Source organism: Malurus melanocephalus, unplaced genomic scaffold (genome assembly GCF_030028575.1).
Source record: "Malurus melanocephalus ecotype Western Australia unplaced genomic scaffold, MMel_1.1 scaffold_28, whole genome shotgun sequence".
NCBI lineage: Eukaryota > Metazoa > Chordata > Aves > Passeriformes > Maluridae > Malurus > Malurus melanocephalus.
Window position 1 is genome coordinate 1,426,480 of NW_026623260.1, and position 23,524 is coordinate 1,450,003.

A 23,524-nucleotide genomic window follows, 5' to 3' on the forward strand; every position below is an offset into this window, starting at 1 on the left:
AGATATGATTATCTTAATCAATAAAATGTTTATGATAGATCAAGACCAAGCCATGTTCTGTTTGGGTTTTTTTCTGGAAAACAGGATAGTGAAACTTCATGTGAGGCTTTTTGATATCCTTGAGAATATCAGTAGCATGCTTTTGACTCTTCCTGAATTGGACTCCAGGTTGTGGCTCCCTACTTCTGTGAATGTATTGGTGAATTGGAGGTTATTAGAAAGAGATATTTTAGTGAATGCATATTATATTAATTATCATAACTAACATACATCCATTCAGTGACACTACTTTGAAAAGTAGCTAAGTGGAAAGTGATCTGTTTTGAATGTTTGGGCCTATCTGCTTGATTAGGTAACTTTAAAAGAGCTTCACAGACAGAAAACTGATGAGGGAAGTAAATTCTGTTCTGCCTTCTGCACCCATTAAATTGTTCGCAAATTTTTCTGAATGCTTTTGCAACCCAGCTGACATCTGATCTTTAGGAATATTACTGAAGTCCCAATTGACTTGGCTGGTTAGAAAAACAAATCTTTACTTTTTAAAAGTAAATMTATTTTATTTAGAGTAATAGAAATGCAGTAAACTGAAATTGTGGCAGGAATAGACAGGTGTTGTCCTTATGACCTTTTACAGCTGCTATTAACCGGATTGATAAATGTGTAATGAAGGGTAAAAGTTTACTTTTATGCTGGTTTTCTRCTAGAGGCTCCATGTCTTTGTGATTTGTTGTTGCAGGAGAGAAGAAAYGGAATTAGAGGCAGCAATTAATAGGATTCTTGGTAGGCAGCAGTGCTGAAGGGACCTGGGGATGTTYGCAGGGTACAGTGAAGCAGAAAAAGCACCCAGTAAGATGTGTCCATKTCAGAAATGCGCACTGCAGTACGTAATGTGAGCAAAGGTTGGAAGCCCTAGTTCCAGGTATTCCCAGAGAGGTGGTGTGCTGGAACAGCAYGTCATGGCACAGCAGGCAAGCTGTAACTCAGGGTGGGCTGTGCTTCCCGTTGGGGTTTTACAGTCTTATAGGCCAAGGCAGGAGATSGAAGAGGAAATAACAGGAAAAATTTACCTGCTGAGGCTCATCTGTTCTGTTTCTTAGGACTTCTGAAATATCTTGATCCATTTCCAGTGAATARTTTCATATCTCAGTGGCTCTGATTATCTTTAGCACATCTCTCTAGGCTCATGTTCTGACCAGTGTATGTCTTTCCATATTGAACACCACCTTGGTTCACACTGTCAGATACATCTGAAAAGCTCAGCTTGAGATCAAAGCTTTATAAGCTCTGGTGTAGACATGAACTCTCATCAAGTCTGTGTTAGGAGTAGAAATGAAAGTAAACAGACGGCTGAAAAGAACCGGGCACCTCCATGCAACTATGGTRCAGCAAGAACTTTGTGGAAGGGGTGTTTGGAAATGGGAGTTTGCCTCTGACTACAGATGTTTCCTACTGTGGTCTGTGCCTCTTTAAATTGAATCTGCTTTTATGTTTCTTCTGTTTTCATGCCAGTTTTTAATATTYGTTTRGACAAACACACTACAAAATCTGGTATATAAAAGRGCACCTGACAATTTTGTTTGATTCAGTTGTAAAAACCACTTCTACTTGCATTTAAAATTACACAGGAGGATGTTTAGCATTTACCAAGGGAAAAATATACTTTTGGAACAACAAAAACTTATAAAAAGAGGTTGCCATGAACTAACAGTTAAGACATTTTTAATGTTACATGTAAAAAATTTTAATGTAARTTATTCTTAAAGGTTAATTAGAACTGTTAACAAGTGGAGAACCCAGGTGCTAATACAGAGTTTATTTTTTTTATACTTACATTACTTGCCGAGGGTACTTATTAATTTTGATGGGGGAAAGAGTATTTTGGAATAGTTGACAACCCTGTTTTTCTACACCAAAGCTCATTAATGCAGATTTCATTGTTTTGAAAGGAGGTATGCCTTTAGAGAACATTTCATTTAGTGATACTACTATTATTGTCTCACTTTTTCTGATTTGTATTGCTAGAAATAATTCACATTTAAATTCATTTAAAAGGAGAGTGAGATCAAATTTACATTGACAAGCACTTTTGTTTGCTTTTTTTCTGGAACTGGGAGTGGCTACTGATGATCTTTGTCCTTGTGTTTTCCATAGTGAAGCAGAGATTAGCTCAATTAAACTGTAAATGCAATATGAGAAGAACTAAGTGGTTTTCAAAGGTCATTTCAGTTCTGTGTAGTAATGGGGGGGGAAAAAACCTGGTTTAGATATTAGGAAGAAAATTTTTCAAACGCAGAGTTTTGCCACTCTGTAAATGGGCCATGCTCCCAAATCTTGAACACCTGATGCAGTTTTGGTGATGTTATACCTAAAGAATAGGGTAAAGTTTAGTAAGGATGTTTGGAAGCGTTCCAAAGGCTTCTGTGAATACTCTTAGCTTGAAATACTCTTAGTTTGATGYGTCCATATATCTTGTGTAAAATTGTGAGCATCATGAAAAACTGAAGACAATGTGGTTGGGCACTTCGGTAGCACAAAAAAATATCCAGTTGAACTGAGGCTGACATTTTTTATAGCTACAAGTTGAATTCTACATAAAGCACAAGTAAGCTGTGCCCACTCTCACTTGGGAGGCAAAAATGTAGAAATGTRTCTAAAAACAAAGCAGCTGAACAGATTTACGTAGAAGCTCTGATTGGTAATAAATTGTAATACAGATTGTGACTTAAAAGTCTGAGAAAGTATCCTAGGAGTCCTGATGCTATTTGTTCTTGGTGTTGCACTTTTTTTCTCACGAATTTATTGTAGGTTGCTGTCRGAGAGGGTAATGGAGAGACTTGGGGTCTTGCCCATTAGGATTTTGGGATGTTACTGCTGTCAGTAGTATGGGAGGTTATAGAAGTGGTCTCGGGTAAGTTGCAGATGTGCTGTTGGATTCAGTGTGTGTGAGAGGGAGGGGGCTGTGAAATACAGYGCATGGACTGATCCTGGAGACCAAAATGTTTCAGTGCTACTGTAATTTACAGCACTTCGTCTGACACGGCTTTTGCTTTGGCAAAGAGTATTGCGTTTAAATGTTGCATCCCTTGTTCTTTTTGTGCTGGGACGTGCCCAGGAAGGCAATGACTAAAGAGCGGTGCATGTCCCTACAGACTTACAGAGTCAAGTCTAGGAGTTGTACTAGACTGCTGCATGTGTGTTAGACACTGCTTAATGAACTGCCCTGGCCACTCATACTAACAGTGGTATTAAAATAGCAGCTTAGGAGACCCAAACCTTCTGCAAGATCATCTATAAACTGGTGGTTGATGTTTTACAAAATGTTTCACCTTGGCTTTGATTGTGTTGAAATATGAAAGGAAGCCTTGCAGCAACATGAACCGTTGATACRCTTTTCTTTTCCCTTGCCTTTCCCAAAGGTACTGGGAACCTTTTTGGTAAATGGAGCCTAGGTATTGTATTTCTATGGTGTTTTTTTGTTTTTGTTTTTGTTTTTTTTTTGCTGTGTGCTCAGACCTGCTTCTTACTTCAAAACTGCATTTCTGTGATGTTCATTTATTAAGATACCTTAAATCCAGACAACAGTTCTCTGTGAGCTTTACTCTCCTTAGGTCAATTTTTCACATTGCTGTGAGCCATTCTCAAGGTTTATTAAATTAACTTCTTGAATTTTTTAACTTCTGTCAATAGTTTGACATAGCTTAATTGCTATACAGTTTGCTCTGAAAAGCATATTTATTCAGAAGGTAATGAATCTTRTTTAAATATAGTCAACTGCATTGACTTTGTCCCTGTTCTGTCTTCTGCTTACTGCTCCAGTGTTTGGTAGCAGACTTAGAAGGTCACATCTAAAGGAGTTCTGTACCTGTACAGAGTTCAGCATGATGGGAAGTCGGTTCTGTCTGCAGCAGATGTTCAATTATGTCCTTTATGCACACTGAAAAATTATGCTTTCATATAAAAACATGTCTTTGTAGATTAGAACTTTAGTTGTTTGCGATGTGTGATACTCAGTAGATTGTAGCACGGGTTAGGGTGCTCAGAAAGTTCCCAGGTCAGTAATTGTGTATGGGCAGGACCATTCTGGTTTTTCCTCATCTTGTCTGGTTGTTTGTATCAGTTGTGGGGCTGCTTGTTCTTACTTCCTCTCTAGAAATGTRATCGTGGCTCAGAACTTAGGTGCAAAGGTGTTTCCATTGTTCTGAACTCCTCTACACAATTGTAACATCTAGTTCCAGAAAGAAAAAAAATAACATAAAAATTACGGGGTTTATTAAAGGGATGACCCAGAAGATGAAATGTGGTGATTCTTTTCCTATTCCAGTGTGTTTATTTTGAGCCTTGATCAAAATCACCTTAAAAACTTGTTTTAAAAATCCACATTCTAAGAGTAAAAAAATGACATAACATGTGCAATGAAAACCAAAACTGATCAAAGAATGGAGTTCTATCCAAACAAAGAAAACAAACTCTAATAACTCAAATATAAAGGCATAATAAGGCACATGTAAAGGCATCCTGAGAAACAACTGATGGCATCAAAACAGTAATGAAACTTCACCGTTCAGTTCAGTTGTTTTAGGATCACTGAACCATCTGTTTGTTTCTGATTAGGGAGGATGGTTCAAGGAAAAAGAGGTCATAGTAGAATAACTYAGGTTTTGKTGGTGGTGGTATTTTCTGTGGAGAACTTAATGGCATACCGGTTGTATTACTGTCATCATCCTCTTGAGAGGGGAGTCTGCCTGTACCTGGAGCAGGTGAGGAATGATGTGGGCATGTAGAGATGAGGCATCTAAAATGACCAGGCCTACCTGCAGCTGAGAGTCTCATTATTTTCGCAGCAGGTTTTTAAATTGCTATGAAGGGTGGAATCGCTTTCATCAGCTGCATGCAGTTTCTCCACTCTTCCCTTTATTCTGATTGTTTTTGTTGCCCTTTTGTGGACTAAATCTAGGAAATGATCACTTAAAAGTAAAAATGCCYTTTTCAGGAACTCTTTTAATTAGATTATTTCAGGGTTTTTTTTGATCAGAGATCAAATAGCCTTTGGCACTTAACTGTAGTTGCTCAATTTCCCTTTCTGTTCTTTGCTTTAGTCATGCATTGTCATGTTTATGCCACTTGTATTAATGAAATTTTGTTTGTTTTGTTACAGTGACTACAGTTCCTGTCTCACCTCTTTGATGGAAGAGGACTATGACCCAGAAGTGAACTCTTCACTGTAGAACAAGAGGCTCTTGTGGATTAATTGTGTCCCTTTAAAAGCAGCACCCAGTCTATAAAAAATAGAGTAGAAGAGATTATTTTTGGACTTGGCTTTTTTTGTTCATGTGACCTATGTTTCAGCATGTAAATGGTGAAAAACAGGGAGAACATTTGTGCCTGCTTCTGAGCTTTATATCAAGTAGTGYTTAGCTCTGTGGAGCATTAGCCAAGTTACGTGAAGACTAGAGTATATCCTAACATTCATTTTTAAAAATATTTTACCTTTTTTTAGCAGATATATGTGATAAAAATGAAATTTATATTTTAAGAGCACTTGGGCAGATGCTTCTTGTTTAGATCTCAGCATTTAGGGCAAACTTTTTTATGTAACATCTTTTTTCCAGTGTTTAGGTTGATCTGCTGCAGATCATGAATTGTCCAGCAGCCTTGAGTGTATCTGTTCAGTATTAACCATGATGTTGCTCTGAATGTTGTCATGCAGACTTGACAAACCTTTTTGTAATGTAAATGCTGATTTCTGTACTACCACGACCAGAGGAAATTTAATGAGGTGAACCTGGGCGTGTCTTTTTTAAATATAAATTACCTTCTTAGGTATCTTTTTTTTTGTAGTGAGAGAGCAAAGAGAGGGTAAAATGAGCAGCTGAGGGGGTGAAGGGCACACTTGGCACGAAGTGCGGCCTCTCGTGCTCCGCTTCGAGACGCACTATTGCCTCAAGGCTGGCCTTCCAGAATTCTGGAGAAGGAAGGAACCCAGAGGTCACTGAAGCACACAAACTGAGGACATTGGACTGCAGAGGCCAAACTCAGGGTAAGTGGTCATATGTACTTTTTACTTTGCTTATGCAGTGTTGACTTGTTTGTAGTTGAAGTTGAAAAGTAAAGCAAAATGATAAATCGGAGAGCCTTCCACAAAAAAAAAGGTGGAATTCAGTTATATGGAGTAATAGTAAAAYGTTCATCATTTTGAGCAGTAAAAATTGCTATGATATGTTGGAAAGAACAGTTCAATTTAGGATTTGCCGGTGAGATGCCTCCAAGGGCCTTCAGCTGAATTTCCATTAACATCCTTTGATCAGCTTGTGTCCTATTCCTCATCATTTGGTTTCTTGGCTGTGAAATCTGTCAGCATAGGATATTCCCTGGTGCATGGGAGCTGGTAGGTCTGGATACAGTTTTACTTTTGGGGTGCAGGAGCTGGCATATGGTGTCTTTTAGGTCTCTGATCTGCTCTAGATGACTCTTAGCATGACCAGTTGGTCATATTTGATTTACAGCCTCTGAATAAAACATGCAGTGATCACCCCTTTACAGACTGTGAGACAGTGAGCAATGAAGGATTGTACCCCAAATTCTGTCATGTCTTGATTTTYACATTTGCCTTGTATCACTTTTCTATGCCAATTGTTTGGTTTTCTTCCCCCTCCACGCCCATTCTATCATGAGCCTTAAGGGTGTGTTAATTGTAAACAGGAAGTAACTGGGAATGTTGAGTTGTTACCTGTTTCAGTCAGAGGAACAAAATCAGCAGGAGAAAAAAAATGCTCAAGTATATATATGAAAGACCTCAGCACTTTCCYCATCTATTTGTATGGGCCAAACTTTGAGAGATACATTGTATTATTATTTCAGTTTGGATGACAGGGAATGTTCTTTTCATTTACAGATCCTGGCCATGAGGTTTGATGCCTCATTTTATTGAAGGGAGACACTGGACCTAAATGGCGCAGCATGACTTTGTTCCTGCCTGGCTTAACTTCTCAACACCACAGTCAACCAAGGTAACAATAATACAGATCACCTCCTTTCACAGCTCTGACCRTGGGTAAGATGAGTGTGTTAGGTTCTCTGTGATTCTGTGTGACATACGTGGATTTGAGCCATTCTGATCAGATCCATGCTCATTGACATTGCTAGCTAATCAATGCAGGAACAGATGCTTTATTGTGAACTAGTACAGAAATGTGGTGGGTGTTTTTTTCAGTAGTGAAATGTCCCTGCTGGAGTAACTGGCTCCTGGAGAGTCCTAATGAATGCTTCATTACATGACTTTCTACCTTCCRCAGTCCCCTGCAGCCACCTTTGAGAAACATGGAGAGCATCTTCCACGGGGAGAGGGCCGCTTTGGTGTGAGCCGCAGGAGACACAATTCTTCCGATGGATTTTTCAATAATGGGCCCCTCCGAACTGCAGGAGGTGAGTAAGAAGGATTACAATACAGCCTGAGAGGAAACATTGAAGTATTCTACAGAAGGAAGATTTCTGCAGAATAGAAACATTTTCCCCAGCTGTATCTTTTCAAAACATGCTGTGAGGAAGTTGTACTACTCTCTTCTCCTATGCCATGTGCTCAGGCTTTAAGGGGTTTTCATGGTAGGTGTATGTGCATTGTGTAGCTTGGTTTATTTTCTGATATAATCACACAGTACTTAATAAGTTTACCCCAGCAGTTACTTTGTGAACACTGGCCGAAGAACAAGAAAAACAACCTGATATTTCTAATATTCTGCATATTGTGTTGATTTTTAAATTGCATCYTTATCTCCTTTTGTTTAGATTGCTGGCATCAGCCATCCCTTCTCCGCCATGATTCTGTAGATTCTGGTGTTTCTAAAGGAGCYCATGTTGGGCTTTCTGGCAGTCAGCCTGGCTGGCATGGTCCCTCACGGGGCCATGATGGTGTGAGCCAGCGTGGAGGAGGAGGATCTGGAGTTCATCGCCACTGGAATGGCAACTTCCACTCTCGGAAAAGTTCYGCCTTTCAAGAAAAGCTGCCTGTTGAATCCAGGGAAGAGAAGAAGGAAGATAAAGAGCATTTGCAGTTTGAGGAGGAAGACTTTGTAAGTGTGTAGCTTCTCACTAGAAGTGGCACGTGTGAGAATTGGCTTTTCAGATCTCGTTTGTATTAGCATTGATAGAGGGTGAGGATCTAGAGTTGCATTCCATTCCATGTTTGAGACACAGCAAATTTAACAAATTATTCCAGCASTGATAGCATGCTAATTGGTACCCAGAGCCCTGAGGACCTGATGACTTGTTGGATTATGGAGTTTGGCCCATATGTTTTGCCATATGGTTATTTTGAATTGATGGCATTGTAACATACAAGCCAGGTCTTCAGCAAAGCCCATTAGAGGACAGAGTAAGAGTAGTTGTATTGACTTTGTGGCTTTGCTTACAAAACCTTTTTTTTGCTCCTGGAGGTATATCTGTTCAGCTTATCTTTAGTCTGCCTGCTTCAGTCTTCCTGTCTCCTTCRCTCTGATACATTTTGGTGTTTGTGATAACTTTCCCAAACTTTTTCATGGCATGCTCAGACCTTTGCAACTGTCTGTCTTGAATCTTCTGGAASAGTATTTTATCAGAGATGTTTTCCTGCCTCTCTGTTAATCTGTGGATTGGGGYTTTTTGAGCCATTTCTTCMATTAGTATCTCTAGTTYACCGAATTTCTTCTTACTCAGGATTTTGAGTGATGTGGTATTATCAGTATGATAGTCTCTTACATCCTGGCTCTGTTTTTACTGGAATATCKTTAGTTTTCCAAACTTAATCAAATAGTGCTTGGACTTAACAGATTTCATCCTTACTATGTGCTTTCCTTAATGCTTTGAGAGATGTGCACCTTTTCTGCTTTCTCTTTTCAATTTAATTCTATTTCTCCTGACCCCTGAAGAGTGCTTTATTTTCAGACCATGTGTTTTTCTTTTTGCATGTATTTCTTGCTGTCTCTAGGGTTCTTCTTGACCAGTATAATGAGGATAATACAATATGTAGGGTTCTGGTAACTCTGTCCCTTCYCCTAAAGCAGTTTCTCTGTCTTCATCTTCAATGCTAAAGCCTTTGCTGCTTCCTGTAATGAGAGGTTCTGGTGATAATGTGCACRCTTGTGTGTACTATCAGCATGAGCTTTTTGCTGTCTTGTTCAGCATTTGTCAAGGCTGTTCAAGCTGAAATTATAGTGGCAGTTTGATGGCTTCTGCTCAGGAATTTAGGAGTTAGAGTGAAATATTTGAATGCCCACAGCTGCTTCAGGCCAAAACTCAGAGCTTACACTTAAATTGCCACAGGAGGCGGTTTGATTTAAACTGCTGGGGTTTTTTCAGTGAAGTGCCTGGGAAGTGATTGCATGCTCTTGTTCAGCTGCTGCAGCTTGGAGCAGGAGTTTGTATCACAGGGTGGTTAGCAGCTGGAGAGCAGGGATAAAGCTTGTGYGTGGATTTCTATTACCTGATTTCTCAAGAATACTGTAATTCAGGATTTTTATAAGCCTGGTTTCTTGACTGTCAAAAGTCTGTTGAAATCTAGAAATATTGCAAGGSTTGCAACTGTGCAATTCGTTGTTGTCTGTCTTGGTCTAAATCTTTCTTCCACATACTTTGTCTCTTCTTCAGTGCCTTGATGAATGCCTTCCACAACTACATGGCTGTTTCTTCTGTAATTACTTCCCTCATTTTTAGGATGATAATACTACAGGCTGGCTAGCAGCAAGCTTTGTTTAGTAACTCCTGTATTGTCTTTGCCATGGTGGTGAAACTGATGTATGCTGTGATTAAGTGTGTAGCTGTTAGGCCTSTGTGGCTGACAACACTTTCCATGAAAAGTCTGCAAAGCAGGCTGTTAATCTGAGTGCCCCTGCTACAAAACTGACCTGGAGCTAAACACTGAAGTACTTAAACRAAGGAATTTGTATGACTGAAGCAGGGATTTATGCTATGGTGTGACATTTTTTTTCCTAGCTCTTACAGAACAGGAATACCTACTATTTCAGATGCTCACTATTAGAGAGTTGTGCTGTCACCATAGTAACTGACATATGAAGAATTCATTAAAAAGAGGAAAAAGATGGCTGTATTTTGAACTGAGGTTATTTGGGACAGGAACACTTGTTTTTAAATGCTTAGGTTCTTGATACTCTGCTTTGTGCTTGGACATGTAGTTGTTCCACCAAACTTAATTCTGAAATTGAATGCTGGTTAAGTCTACAGAGAATGCTGAGTCTGTGTGCACTCTTGTCCTAAAAAGCGTGTACCAATCCAGTCCCGAAAAGCAGACTCTGAAGCTTGATATAAATTTAAATGTAGCTCTTTTTTTGGTCAGTAAAYATATTCCTTTACATTATGAATCTAGTATTGCTTTTGGCTATTTTTAATTGACTGATGCATAATTTTTATATTAAAATATTTGTGAAAGGAGGATGAATTCCTCGCATAGTGGTGRTACGGATTCTATTTTATTTTTTGAGCTGCTGACTAAATACCTAATCTTTTTATATATGTATTGGTTGGTAGAATCTGCTTAATTACAGTAGAAGACTAGAGGGCTTGTCCTGAACTCTCTGTTCCACTGGAAATACAGCAGAAACCAGGGAGAATGCAAACTTGATTTTCAGATATCTTGTGGCAAAGCACTCTCTTTCACTTCAGAGAAACCTACCCATACTCTGGGTTCCTAGAAATAAAACGTTATGTTTATACTGGTTTGTTAAATGTGATATAATGATACATTCATTTGCATTGTCTTTTTACAGCCATCTTTGAATCCAGAAGCTGGAAGACAGAACAACCAGAACAAACCTTTAGGGACACCTTCTGGAGTATGGGGTATGTAAAGGTCWCTGTACATAATGCTGATGTTGCAGCAGGAAGTTGTAACTAGTGTTTAAATGCTGGGTTTTTCACTCAAAAATGTTTTAAAGACTTAAGTGAAGCAGGCAATTTGCTGGTTTCTGTCTTCTGTCGTTTTCTTCCCACAATCTTCACTAATCKCTTTGCCTTTTTGTCTACTTGAAACGGGGCTTGTCTTGTCATTAAAAAAGAGCCAGTGGCAGTAATGTTGCTATTGTGTGTTCTCTTCCTGTCATGCTGCAGTTACAATTTCACACAGAAATCACTTGAAGGGCAGAGAATTGCAGTGAACTCAACATTAATTCCTGACTTGAGATCTTCATAGTAGAAATACAGCAAAACTGTCATAATTCTRTGGTTTAGATTTAGTTGTTTTTTTTAAACTTGCGTTAGCCTTGCTTTTAATCCTAATGTACTCTGAGAATCTATGCCTTAAAAAAAAATAATGAAAAGTTCCAGCAGTTAAATAGGTTTGTTAATATTTAGTTGTRTTAGTTGAGTTAGATACTCTAAATAGTACAAATGGAAAAGAAACTCAAAAACCCTTCTTGCAGTACTGTTGGGTTGTATTYTTTTTGCTTGTTGGTCAAGTAGCTGTTCTACTCAAAATCTAATGACAACATTTATGGGGCTTTTATCTATTTATGCTGTTAGTATTCTTAAAATTGTTATGCTCCTGAAATGTGCTTATTTGGCCTAAGAAACATTAACTGTGCTTGTTTGTAATAGCACTGTTTCTTTTGAGATATAAGTTATGTAAAGTGTTTTTGCTGTGTTAGTGAACTAGCAAAACTGATCCATGGTTGCTCAAAAAAATGCTTGTATCTGTTCTGATTCCTGTAGAATGATGCAAGGCTGTTTACTGATGTCACTCTAAGTTTTTACTTTCAGTATCAGGGGAGCTGTTGTGTTTAAATTAGGAAAGACTGGATGTAGRCAATCTCATCCAGTATCTGCTCTGAGATGAAATGAAAGAGCAGCTGATGGCAGTCTCAGAATCAGATGTGTAGTGTCCAAGATGGAGAGGGGAGGAACTGGAGCAGCGTACTGAAGCTATTCTGAAACTGAACATCTGAATTTCAGAATCTCTTGCTTTGTTTTTACAGAAAACCCCCCTAGTGCCAAGCAACCTACCAAGATGCTGGTCATCAAAAAGGTTTCAAAAGAGGATCCTTCCGCCGCCTTTTCAGCCGCATTTACATCACCTGTTTCTCACCTGGCAAATGGCAACAAAGCCACCACCATTGTCCCAAGTGTCTACAAAAATCTGGTTCCTAAACCTGCAGCTCCTCCTTCCAAGGTACGGGGAATTCCACCCAAGTTAGTGAAGTGTGGATCAAGGAAATCAATCCCCCAACCAGTAGCAGGAGTTTCTGAAGCAGTGGCTTTTATAGTAGAGGTCTATTTGCTACTAAAATTGTTGTTCTCTGTTGAAATACCTTTGGTCTTGTCCATAGGAAGAATTAACCTCTGACTGCACTGAGGTCTATTTGAATAAGTGTGTCCTCATCCATTAGACAAATCCTTATTTTAATAAGACAAAACAAGCACTGCTGCAGAGGTGGAATGTGTGCTGCCATTTAATTGAACTGTTCACGTGACTACCTTGAAAAATCTTTATTGGGTTACAATACTTTGATGTGTCCAGAACAATTGAAGCTAAGATCAGATTAGATTGTAACATCCTGCAATTCAGGTGTAATTTAGTTGAGTCTTAAAAACAACCTGGAAAAGCAGTGGGTTTTGTGCTACAGTTCTTTTACTGAAGGAAATACAGTAGTGCTAAAAAAAACCAAATAATTTTCTTTTTAATATTGTTTCTTAGATTTAATCTTAATCTTGCCATTTTTCCAGAGAACCAGCATGTATACATGCATTAGAAATTTTGTAGGATTGATAGTGCAAGTTTAGAGCTTCTTTCCCTATTGTAAATTTCTACTAATTCAGGTTAAATTCTGCCAGCTACAGGAAAAATCATAATGATTAAAATGATTGTCAAATAATCTTGTCTAAACCCTTAATTTGACTGCTAATCTACTTCTTGGTGAGATGGGATAAATTAACTCACTGGAAAGGTTATTTATAAGGAGATTTTCATTCCACACACAGTTTTCAGTCCATATGTGCTCTCATTTAGAGCGGATAAACAAAATGCAGAATGAGTAGGGAGCCTCTTGTGGCTTTTATTTTTGCTTTTACAGCTTTATTGATCATGTGTATATATAGTCTGACCTGGGTTTAGTCTGGATGTTTTGAGTGTTCTTTGAAACAAAAAGCCAGAGGTACAGTTTGTGACCAGACTGTTAGATTGTCTCTGGCTTCAAAKTGAACAGAGTTTTAGTGAACCACGCTGCACAGAGCTTGTCTGTGTTACTGGCTCTTGTGTGCAGAGGTAATTTCCGAGTCAATGCTGTACCAATGTAGGGATTGAGAGATGAAAATGCACTTCTGAAAGTTATTGAAATGTCTGTTGTTACTGCTGGTCATGATCTACCTGTTGCTTGACATTGTAGAATTCGGGCATAAAAGTCTGCTTAGCTAATGTAGCAGCTTTAGAAACAACTACAGCAAATGCAACAAGGAGGAACTTGATGTGCAATTACTGTTGCATTTGTTGTAGCTGCTTCTGAAGCCCATGGACAGAGCTTTTTCATTGATTCAGTCAAGGRGAGCTGTTCTTGAAGCTTTTGCTAACCATGTTCTGAAATTAGACTATGTAGGTTTTGATTCTTCAGATAAAAAGAATACATTATTCAGTGCTCACAGTTCAAATAAAACTTGACTATGATCTGAAGGTTCAGCATGTATCAAAATAGTGGTAGAGCTTTTTTTGTTAGCTTGCTTTMCATGTTGCATAGTTCATCTGCATTCCAGATTGTTTATCTATATTTAAATCTGAGATTATGGCAATGTGTAGTGATAACTGCTTAAGTTCCTTTTAATTARGTTTTTACTTCACTGAACCAGTTAGCCTGGATTAYACCTGGATTTATRCTGAAATATTACAGTATTGATAATACAGGAAGTGTTCTTTGCCTAGWGTAAAAGGAATTAATATTTTATGTGTAGCCCGAGAGATCAGTCACATGAAACAGGTTATAAATATGTATTTAGTGATTTAGCTGCTAATTTCTAAGTGTTTATGCACTGAYGTGGTGCTGTGATTGCTGGGGCAGTGTGGTATTCCTCGGTGGTGGGGATTGCAGTGGGAAGAATTGTCTGCTGATGTCATCAGCAGTGCTTTTATTAATGAGTAGTGACCATTAGCAAAACCAAAAGGTGGGATATCAACATACTCTTAGCCAGAAAAACCGTGTGCATTGATGACTTTTTAGAATCTGAGCCTKAAAGCAGCTGTAGTAGGATGCATTATTCTGAGGACTTCTAGACAGTTGTACAGGAATTGCAGTGCGTAAAGTAGTAGAAGAGTCAAAATACTCGTTTCCACAAAGTCAGCAATATTGGAAAGCTGTCACAGGAAAAATGAATGAAAAATGGTTTTGTGAAGTTGTACCAAGTAGTTGAGAAAGAAGAAAACTGTTGGCAGTGAAACAAGTACATTCTTTTTGGCTAATTGAGATGGCTAATAGCTCACAGTCAAGCAATCCATGGAGGTCCCACTCAGCACCCCTTGGAATGCAGTAGGGGTCTGTCTTTGGATCTGTTTGAGCTGCCCCTTTGTGGAAGCMTGGAGAATAGCACTGGGCAGCTGACAGCTGGAAGGCAAACAGTGCAGCCCTGGAGCTGCAGAGAGAAACTTTTTGTCAGGGGTCATACTGCATCCTAATTTTAGCAATATTGTTCAGATCAGGATATTTCTGGGTTTGTAGGGGATGTTTTTAATGTGTGCTGTGAATGCCATAGAATCCATTTGATAATGCAGGATGCTCATTTTTAAGTTGGAGTGGAAGAGTAAAGCTAATGGCCTCCCCATGCAATCATTTATTTAAAAATTTATAGAAGAACCCAATAGACAGTGAGAACATACTGAAACACTGCCTCTGTTCTCATTGCTGGCAGATTTCAAGATCTGTTGAATCTCAGATTTAACTGAGTCCCATTTGTGCWTGTTTTACTAGTGGCTTGAAGCTGGCTTCAGAAGTCCAGTRGGTCAAAGGAACCTGTATGTTTTAATGTTCTGACAGTGTCTTGCTTATGCTACTTGATACATGTTTCTTCTTAGGATTGTTTTTGTAGACTCTCACTTCACAGTGTTTGTCCTTGACTGATAAGAGAGCTTCAAGAACAACATTCCAAGTAACAAAAACTTATCTTGAAGTCTTTGCTCTTCAGCCAAATGGCCAGTGTATTCAAAGGGATACTGCAGAGAGTACCCAGGGCAAAACAGCAAGTGATCCTGCACTGTAATAAACTGGCTGCTTTTACTTCTTTTTCCTTTTCCATGTTATTGTTGCTAAATTGGTGCAATGACGGACACTTTCAGAGCCCTGGAAAATAAATAATTTGCATTCTCACCCTGAATAAAACTATTCCTTGATGTTCTTCCTCGCACAGGGAAACTTCCTGTCAAGTAATTGGAAGCCTTTCTTTGTGGTGTGCAGTATTTGCCTAAGAAATGTCAATTTGATTAGGATTTTTTTTTTACTTCCCGTCTGTGGGTAGCTGTAAGATTAATTACATTATCCAGTGGTGATTCCAGTTAATGAAGGGCAATGCTGGATTTTCTTTTTGAGCTCTTAATGGTTCTTACTGAACACTGGTGCCCATGAACCAAATTTTGTGTGATGTGGGGAAAACAGAAGATGCCAGGGGAAAAATGGTGGGTGATGAAATAAACCTGTTGAGACTGTTCTTGGAGAGGGAAGAAGAAAATCCATACAACAGCCAACATAATGTTGTTTACTTATTTCAGTACTTGCAAGCAACTCCTTCTCGTGCCTTACTGTTCACTGCCCTGTATTTTGTGTTCTCTTCAATACAGCCAAGCCCATGGAAAGCCAAYAGAAGTGAACATAAACCAGGCTCGCTGTCCTCCACCCGTGACTCTGCCTTTACCAGTCCAGTGTCTGTAACCAAACCAGCGGTACTGGCAAGTGGCTCAGTCCTCACCTCTCCCAAAGAGGTAAGGGTTGGGCTTAGGGATAGGGTGGGAGCTTTTGTCACTATCAGCTACTAGAGCATAATCATGATAAGGCCTTCTCTGTGTGTGGTACCTACCTTTGCACCCTTGAGGGRTGACTCACTTGTATATTCTTAGCACATTCTGCCACATCACTGATACACTTACAGAAATTAATACGAGGTTTATCTGGCTGGAAAGCCATTGGTGTTTGTTCAACTGTATTAGAATTTCTGTCCAGTGGGGAAAAAAAATAATATTAATGCTTTAAATGGTGTTGTGTAACAAGACGTGTGTCAGCTTGGTGTTACAGGAATGCAGCTACCAAGGACTGATRTGAATAGATAGGTAAATTGATTCCCATTATGTTCTTCAGTATAGGAAAGGAAGGGGAAGGAAGGTGATCTGCCTAATTTCCTTTCTCTAGAATAACAGCACAAGCAATGAGTTCTGAGGGGGTTGAAGGAGTTTAACATGTGTACATGCAACTTTTCAGTACAGTATCTGGTTTTAATTTTGATGTTGGAAGGAGGTAATCTTCTGAGATGGAAACTGACTTACCCCTAGTTTTGGTCTGAAGTGTAGAAAGAGAACTTGAAATATAAATCTCTTAATATTTCAGCAATAACTGTGACATAGCACAAGAAAAAGGAACAAAAATAGAGCAGACTGTCATAAATTCCTGGSCAATGCAGCTGTTCTTTACAGGTTGGACTTGATGATCCTGGAGGTCTTTTCCAAGCTTAATGATTCTGTGATTCTGTAAATGATGATTTGCAGCATCTGAAATTAGCTTGTTCATGTTTTAAGTGTAGAATTTGGATTATTTTCTGGTTTCTGGCATTCGTCTTGTTCCTTTATAGATAYTACTTCTAAAATAAGGCCTTGTCAACTTTATGATTCTCTGCTTTGCAGACTTCAGTTTGCAGCAGCCTGCACTTTTCTGCCTTAGCCACAGCTGAGTGTACAAGCAGTCATTAAAGGCAATAGTTAATAAAGAGGCACTTGTCACTTTGACAAATAGATCTTACACTMTGTTCCTTTCCCTTACCTTGCTTTTGTCTCTCTTTAGACCAAGTTCTTTGTGCTGCTGACAGCCTTCCTTGTGTGTAATGCACAGCACAGTRTGGACAGCATAAATACATGAACTTGAACAGGTTTTCACCTCAGCAGACAKGAGAGGGGCAGTCATTTTGTATCATACAGGAGTAATGCAAGTGTTTCCTTTAGCCACCTCCAAGAAGGTCTTGTGTGAACCTTCAGTCAGTGAAGATGGCGGTACTAGCCTGAGAACTAAACATAAAGGGCTTAAAAATTCCTTCCAACTAAACTGGACACTTGCAATACATTTTTTTTTTTCAATCTGTTGGAGACTTGCAGTATGAAAACACATGTCTGTGGCCAGCAGATAGTACTGCAATCCTAGTTCCCCACGACTACTCCAGATAGTCTCTGGCTTTTTGTTTTTGAAAAAGTGATAATGCACTTCCTGCAGAAGTGGTAAAAATAGCACCTTTATTCATAAGACCACAGTGTGTTGGAAACTAAAAGGTGCCAACTAACACTGGCCTTGTACCCACAAGCCAGTCTAAGATAACCAACTAGCTACAACAGAGCCTGAGTTCTTAAAATTAATTTGGGGTTACTTTTCTGTAAGAGTAGCCATCCATGTTATAGACAGACATCAGAACAAATCTGAGGTGATGCATAGTGCTCTCATTAAAAAAAAAACTGAAACACACAAAAAAAGCAACACCAAAAGATGCCTTGATAYTTCAGTCAAAGGGCTAAGCTTACTTTAGAAAAGATGCCAGTGTACTATTTTAGTGCTARAGAAGAATGTTCTGTAAAACATAACCCTTCTACAGAAAGTTATGCATAAAACCAGAGTTGAGGTGAAATTAATTCCCTTTCAGAAAAGTTGTTTCTAAACTTTAGCTGTAACAGTCTTCCCTAATGTGTCGAAACTAGCAAAGAGTTCAAAATGAATATTTCAGATTACCAGAAGACATCTAATTTTCATCTCCTTTGTTCATTGTTGCYTTCTGTCACTACAGTCAAACTAGTAGTTACGTTGAGAGCTTAATTTCACTCTTGTGTTGGCTTTTTATCCTGATAGCTGCAGTCACTTAYTAGGTCTGTTAAAACTGCTGATTAGTTTCTTAACTGTGTTGAATTAGGCAAAATCTGAGAAGTCTGCCTGAGAAATTACTTCCAAGCTTTACTTACTTCCTTGCAGGCATTATTTTACTTCAGTGTTTCACATACAACAGGTATTAGAAATAGAAGTAGCAGTTGGCTGTCTTGTTTTTCCTCTAGTTCCCTTGATCTTTGCCCAGAGCACTGAGAGTGTGATAAAAATTTTTGGAACCAGCAATTCATTCTGAAGAGCCTGAATTTGCAACCTTCCCCCCCAGCTTAAAAAAGTGTGTGGGGAGAAAAACACTACAAAGTTCAGTAAATTTTACTGGTTTGATAGATACTGATTTTTAAAAAATCAAAGCATGTACATGAAGAGAAAGAATAGTTTTGCATGCAGTATTCTGGTGTCAGGCATCCATAATAATGATTAATCTCCTCATTGTTTTAGAGTAGCCAGACATGAACTCCAGCAGGAGGTTAAGTTACTGGGAACTTTCACATAGCATGTTCTTAGATTCCTTTTGTGTGCTCAGTCAAAATATGGAACAGATTAAATTGAAAGCTCACCTTGGTTAGCAATGCTGCTGTTGCAGGATCATGGCTGGGTACTGCCAGTGGGTCTGGTTCACAGATTCCAGATTATTAAGAGAGCTTAAACATTGTAAAGGTCATGGGAGGTTTCCTTGTGTTCATGCATTGAGCTGAGCAGGTTTCCCCCAGTTTSCAGGATTGTCTGTGTCTGGCTCCACACTGAACCATCTGGACTGAGTGCACAGAGCCAGCAGTTGGCAGCGTTCTCTCCAGGGGAGGATTCCAAGGCTGTGGCTGCCTGTTCTGCACCCGGTTGTGGTTAGTTAAGGATGTGACCACTCCCTGAAAGGAGATTACCTCCCCATAGCTTAATTTCAGGGTAGAGTCTRTCAGGATGACCTAAGATGCAAATTTGAACTGAGTCTAATCTGCTTAATTTATTAATTTTTGTAGGGCAAGAATCCTGCATAAAGTTTTCAGCCATAATAYTCTGTTGTAGGAACCAGCTTGCTTGAGAGTTACATTACAAAGGARCAAAATAAACGTATTCATGGCCACGTGAATTGACTCCTAGGGGAAGAAAAGAAATTGAGTTGATAATAATAGATGGGAAGTGAATGTGCAACACCCATCAGTATTTTGATGGCAGTGTGACATTAGGTTGGGTTTTTTGAGGGGTTGAGAGCCACCCAAAGAACTGAYGAGTATTTGAAGGGTGTAAGCACAGCCACTGAAGAGACCCCAGGTTTGCAAGAGTGGAGTTTTAATTCTGTGTTCTCCCTCCCCCGTGCAGAGTCCTTCCAGCACCACCCCTCCCATCGAGATCTGCTCCTCGCGCCTGACAAAGCTGATGCGCCGGACCACTGATAAAAAGAGTGAATTCCTGAAGGCACTGAAGGATGATAGAAATGGGGAGATMACAGAAAACAGGGAATGTGACAAGCTGGATGATGTAAGATCACTGTCCTTGCTATGTATATGATCATTATTATTGAAGGAATTGGGGACTGCAAAAGCCCTGAGCAGTGTATGTAATTCAGGCTCTAGAAGAGGAAGGGAATTACTCCCACTGGTCTGACACACGTGCCCAGTAGAAATAGTACACAGCAGTGATTGAGGGARATGTGTAACACAATGAAATGCAAATGGATAAGTAATAAATAGGTGGAAGGGAATGTCACGGATGTTGAAGGTAATCTAGGTTTTTTTGTGAGGATTCTCTAAGGAGTGGAACAGCATCATATTTTAACATCTTAATTTGCTTTCCAACTTCCCTGTCAAACTACATTCAGAGAAAAGTAGAATTTYGTGCTTGTGAAAGTTGCAGGAATGTGGCTGAAGCCTCAGAAGCTCAGACCGGACTACTGAATGCATAAATCTGTGCCTTAATGTGCATGTAAAGTGTGTCCCTAGSAACGTTTAATTCTCATAGTTTTCTTGCTGTCACTCTGAGCCACTGGTGATGGCATTGCAATGGCAGCATTCACTCCCTTGGCACAGCAGCCCAGGCCACCAAATGTCCTTCATCCTGTGTTGTCCTATCACAGCCAGGTACAAGTTGCTGCAGCTTCTGTAAAAAACACTGGCTCAAGGTGAAAGGCTTGGCTGGACTTTCAAAGGCAGAAGCTTGAACTTGGAACTATGCTGTTGGCACKGTCTGTGCAAGCACACTTTGATGTTTTTTATTTTTCTTTAGATGGAGAGCAACAGCACACCAGAACCAAAGGAAAACTGGGAAGAGAACTGCCATCAGAATGGCCTTTCTCTCCCTTTGCCGGAGGAGGGGGAAAACCTCTCCCATTCATTGGAAGCAGAACACAGGTGAGTAAATGGCAGAATTAAGTGTSTGGAGTAAAGGAGGGTGAGTCCTTGGGCTGTGTGAGGGGAAGGAARCTATTTCAAAGAAAACTCTGGTTTTGGGAAGCCACAATAGCTTTGTGTGTACACAGAAGGAGGTGTATGGGCTTTGTGACTGGTGCTGGACTGGGTGGGATCTTATTGAAAGTAAAACAAGACACTAATGACAGGTGAGCCAAGGCTTGACCAAGGTCTGAAATTAAATTCCAGTGCTTCTTTAGTGCTACATCCCCATGTGTTAATGCTGCATAGAGATACTTACCTGCCCACGCTGAGAGTCCCCATGAACCTAGAGTGATTCTGGTTAATTTACAAGCAGGTGTCCTAAATGTGATTGTTTGAAGACACACACACCACACTTTGTTTGCACTTAGAATGTTCCTGTGCTGTTTTACATGCTGTAAAAGTGGAGGTGAGTTAAGAAAATATTTGCCTGGTATCTTGAGCTGTATCTCACGTCAGTGAGTAAGCAGTGTGAGGATCTGGTGCAAGCAGATAGTAMGGTTTAGGAGATTCTGAGCTGTGATACTGGTTTGGTTGCCTCATGTCCTCCTTGAGTGTCCTTGAGTTAGAATTTCAAATCCCTGCCTTCCACCCGGCTGGTTATGTACAGGACTGCTGATGGTTAAATATTTGTAAAAGACATTGAAAAATGTTGGGTAAACACGGAGGATTGTTGAAGTGGTCTGTGACAGAAAAGATTCCCTGGTGAATTTGGAGTGATTTAGTACAAAACCTCATTCTTCATGGACAAAGTGTTCTTTCCTTCACCATTGTTTCCTTGCTTTAGTTCCCATGCCCTTTTTATTTTCTCCACAATCAGGTTATTGAAAGAAATGGGATGGCAGGAATATCCTGAAAATGATGAAAACTATCTTCCCCTCACGGAGGATGAGCTCAAAGAGTTCCAGATTAAATCAGAACAGGTATGTTTACAGTTTTTGCCAGTTGTGACTTCTCCCTCTCTTTTCTCAAGGGCTTGTTCTTAAGGATGTTCAAAAGGACTAAGAATTTAAGTTAGAYTGTAGTAGAATGGATGATTCTGCATTATCCATGTGTGTATACACAGTTAAACATGTAATTCATGTCCACAGATGCTTGGTGACAATTACTCCCCACACTTTTGTTCGTTTTAAAACTTGCTTTCATTCCTACAGCGAAGAAGAAACGGATTTGGGAAGAATGGATTTCTTCAGGGCCGCGGCTCCAGCCTGTTGTTCCACTGGGGAAGCACTTTTAAGACAAAGATTGAGGACTCAGACACAGAAACAAGTAGCAGCGAAACGTCAGATGACGATGCCTGAAACTGGGCACAATAAAATTAAAATAAATAAAACCAACCCAATAAACTCAGTTCATAGTTCAACACGTGTTTGGGGTTGTATAAACTAAACAGAGTTTATTCTGTCTCCAGTCTGTTCAGTTTTTTCTTTTGTTGTTGATACTTCATGCACAAGGGAAATAATTGTATCCCAAAGAAGAGAGAAATTGGCTTCTTTAGCTTTTTCTTTTGGTTTTGCCCTAATGCTTACTAGAAGTTTGTGCAGCTAGCAAATTTTGACAGAAATCCCTTGTGGGGCAGTGCACAAGTTCAGTCGTGTGAGCAGGACACAAGTGGCTGACTGATCTCTGCAACAACAAGCTTCTAACAGTGCCGCCGCATTGCCCAGCGCGCGGTAACGGTGTGCTAAAACAATCATTGTCGATGACAAAATGGCTTTTGAAGTTCTAATTATGTTAAATTAATGCTAATAACATGAATATTTTATTTTATTTTATTTCTTTTTGGCGGCTCGGGGAGCTTCATCACTTAACCAGGCGTTTGTGGTTTTCTTTTTTTTTTTGGGTACAGCTGTAAAATATTTGGATATAGGAATTGTTTGTGTTCTTCTTCTTGCAGCCTTGATATTCAGGGTGGATTGTAAAATATAAATTTTTTGTGAGATTTCAAAGATTAAGATTATTTTGATAACATTATTTACAGATTTTAAAAAGTGACTATCACATTGAGTCTGTATGAGGGGGAAAAACTACTGCATCAAAAATAACTAACTTGGAATAAATATTTTGCATCAGTTTGCCAATTCTAATTGTCTTTCTTATKTAAGAAGAGCTTTCCTCTAAGGGACCTGCAACTTTGGGGGTTCAGTAGCACTGGGGATAAACAGTTTCTTCTCCCGCTCTATTTTTCCACTTGGCAAACATTGCTGTAGTGTTTAGACTGCAGGAGCTGAACTCTTCCTTTAAGAAGGGAGAGGAAGAACAATGCTGAGATGACAGTCCATGTTTGGGGATTTTTTTAAAGAAAATAATTCAAAATTATCTTCTACTAAAGCAGTTTGCTTTTTTTTCCGCTTCATACAAAATGATGAAGCTCGACCGGTCGGTGTCACTTGTTCCTAGTGCAATGCTGCTGTTTATGTTCACAACGTGGCAAGGGAATGTCTGAATCCAAAGCTGTTTTCATTGAAATCTTTTTTAAAAATTCATGAAAACATTTCTATTAGATTAAAAAGAATTTTACAAACAACTCAGTTGTGGCCTAAGCTATTTTAGTGTCTGTTGTAAGTTCAGCTTGTGCACAAAGGTTTTGGATTGGAAAGTGCTCGGGGTTTGTGCATTGTTTGCAGGTGGGTTGCACAGAGTCTCTCGAAACCTGGTCTTGCTGATGTGAAGGGGTTTGTCCCAAGGTTGGGCCTGGGTGTTCTTAATCTACTCCTGRCCAGGCAGAGAGGACAGAGGTGTAAGAAAATGATCATGTTTAGCCCTGAATCTTTGCATCTGGATTCACAGGCACATGCACAGCAGTATCAGGTGGAACTCTGCCACCTGTGCCTTTGGCTCTCTGGCTCTGCRGTGAATCCCAGGTGAGGGGGCAGTGGGGCATTTCTTCAACCCTGCACTCTGGAAACCAGGCTCCAGGGGCTGAGGCTGTGTGGGACTGCTGGGGTACTGCTGGGGCTCCTGTAAGACATTGCACAAACCATCTCTGTTCCTTTTGAACATCCTCATCCTTTGGTCCCATCAAACACTATTTATGTTTGGAAAAGCCTAACCATTTTC

General features: G+C 39.6%; 1 protein-coding gene across 1 annotated transcript in view; it reads left to right on the plus strand.

The window, feature by feature from the left end:
- Positions 1 to 22,943, plus strand: part of GPBP1L1 (GC-rich promoter binding protein 1 like 1) — a 32,353-nt gene extending 9,410 nt beyond the window's left edge. The window contains exons 2-12 of the mRNA XM_057390565.1: positions 5,156 to 6,037; positions 6,893 to 7,007; positions 7,293 to 7,422; positions 7,783 to 8,066; positions 10,755 to 10,827; positions 11,958 to 12,151; positions 15,794 to 15,934; positions 19,398 to 19,556; positions 20,301 to 20,425; positions 21,285 to 21,387; positions 21,619 to 22,943. Of these exons, the coding sequence (XP_057246548.1) occupies positions 6,948 to 7,007; positions 7,293 to 7,422; positions 7,783 to 8,066; positions 10,755 to 10,827; positions 11,958 to 12,151; positions 15,794 to 15,934; positions 19,398 to 19,556; positions 20,301 to 20,425; positions 21,285 to 21,387; positions 21,619 to 21,765 (1,416 nt within the window). The 5' untranslated portion in view covers positions 5,156 to 6,037; positions 6,893 to 6,947 and the 3' untranslated portion in view covers positions 21,766 to 22,943. The remainder of the gene's footprint in view (positions 1 to 5,155; positions 6,038 to 6,892; positions 7,008 to 7,292; positions 7,423 to 7,782; positions 8,067 to 10,754; positions 10,828 to 11,957; positions 12,152 to 15,793; positions 15,935 to 19,397; positions 19,557 to 20,300; positions 20,426 to 21,284; positions 21,388 to 21,618) is intronic.
- Positions 22,944 to 23,524: the final 581 nt, after the last annotated feature.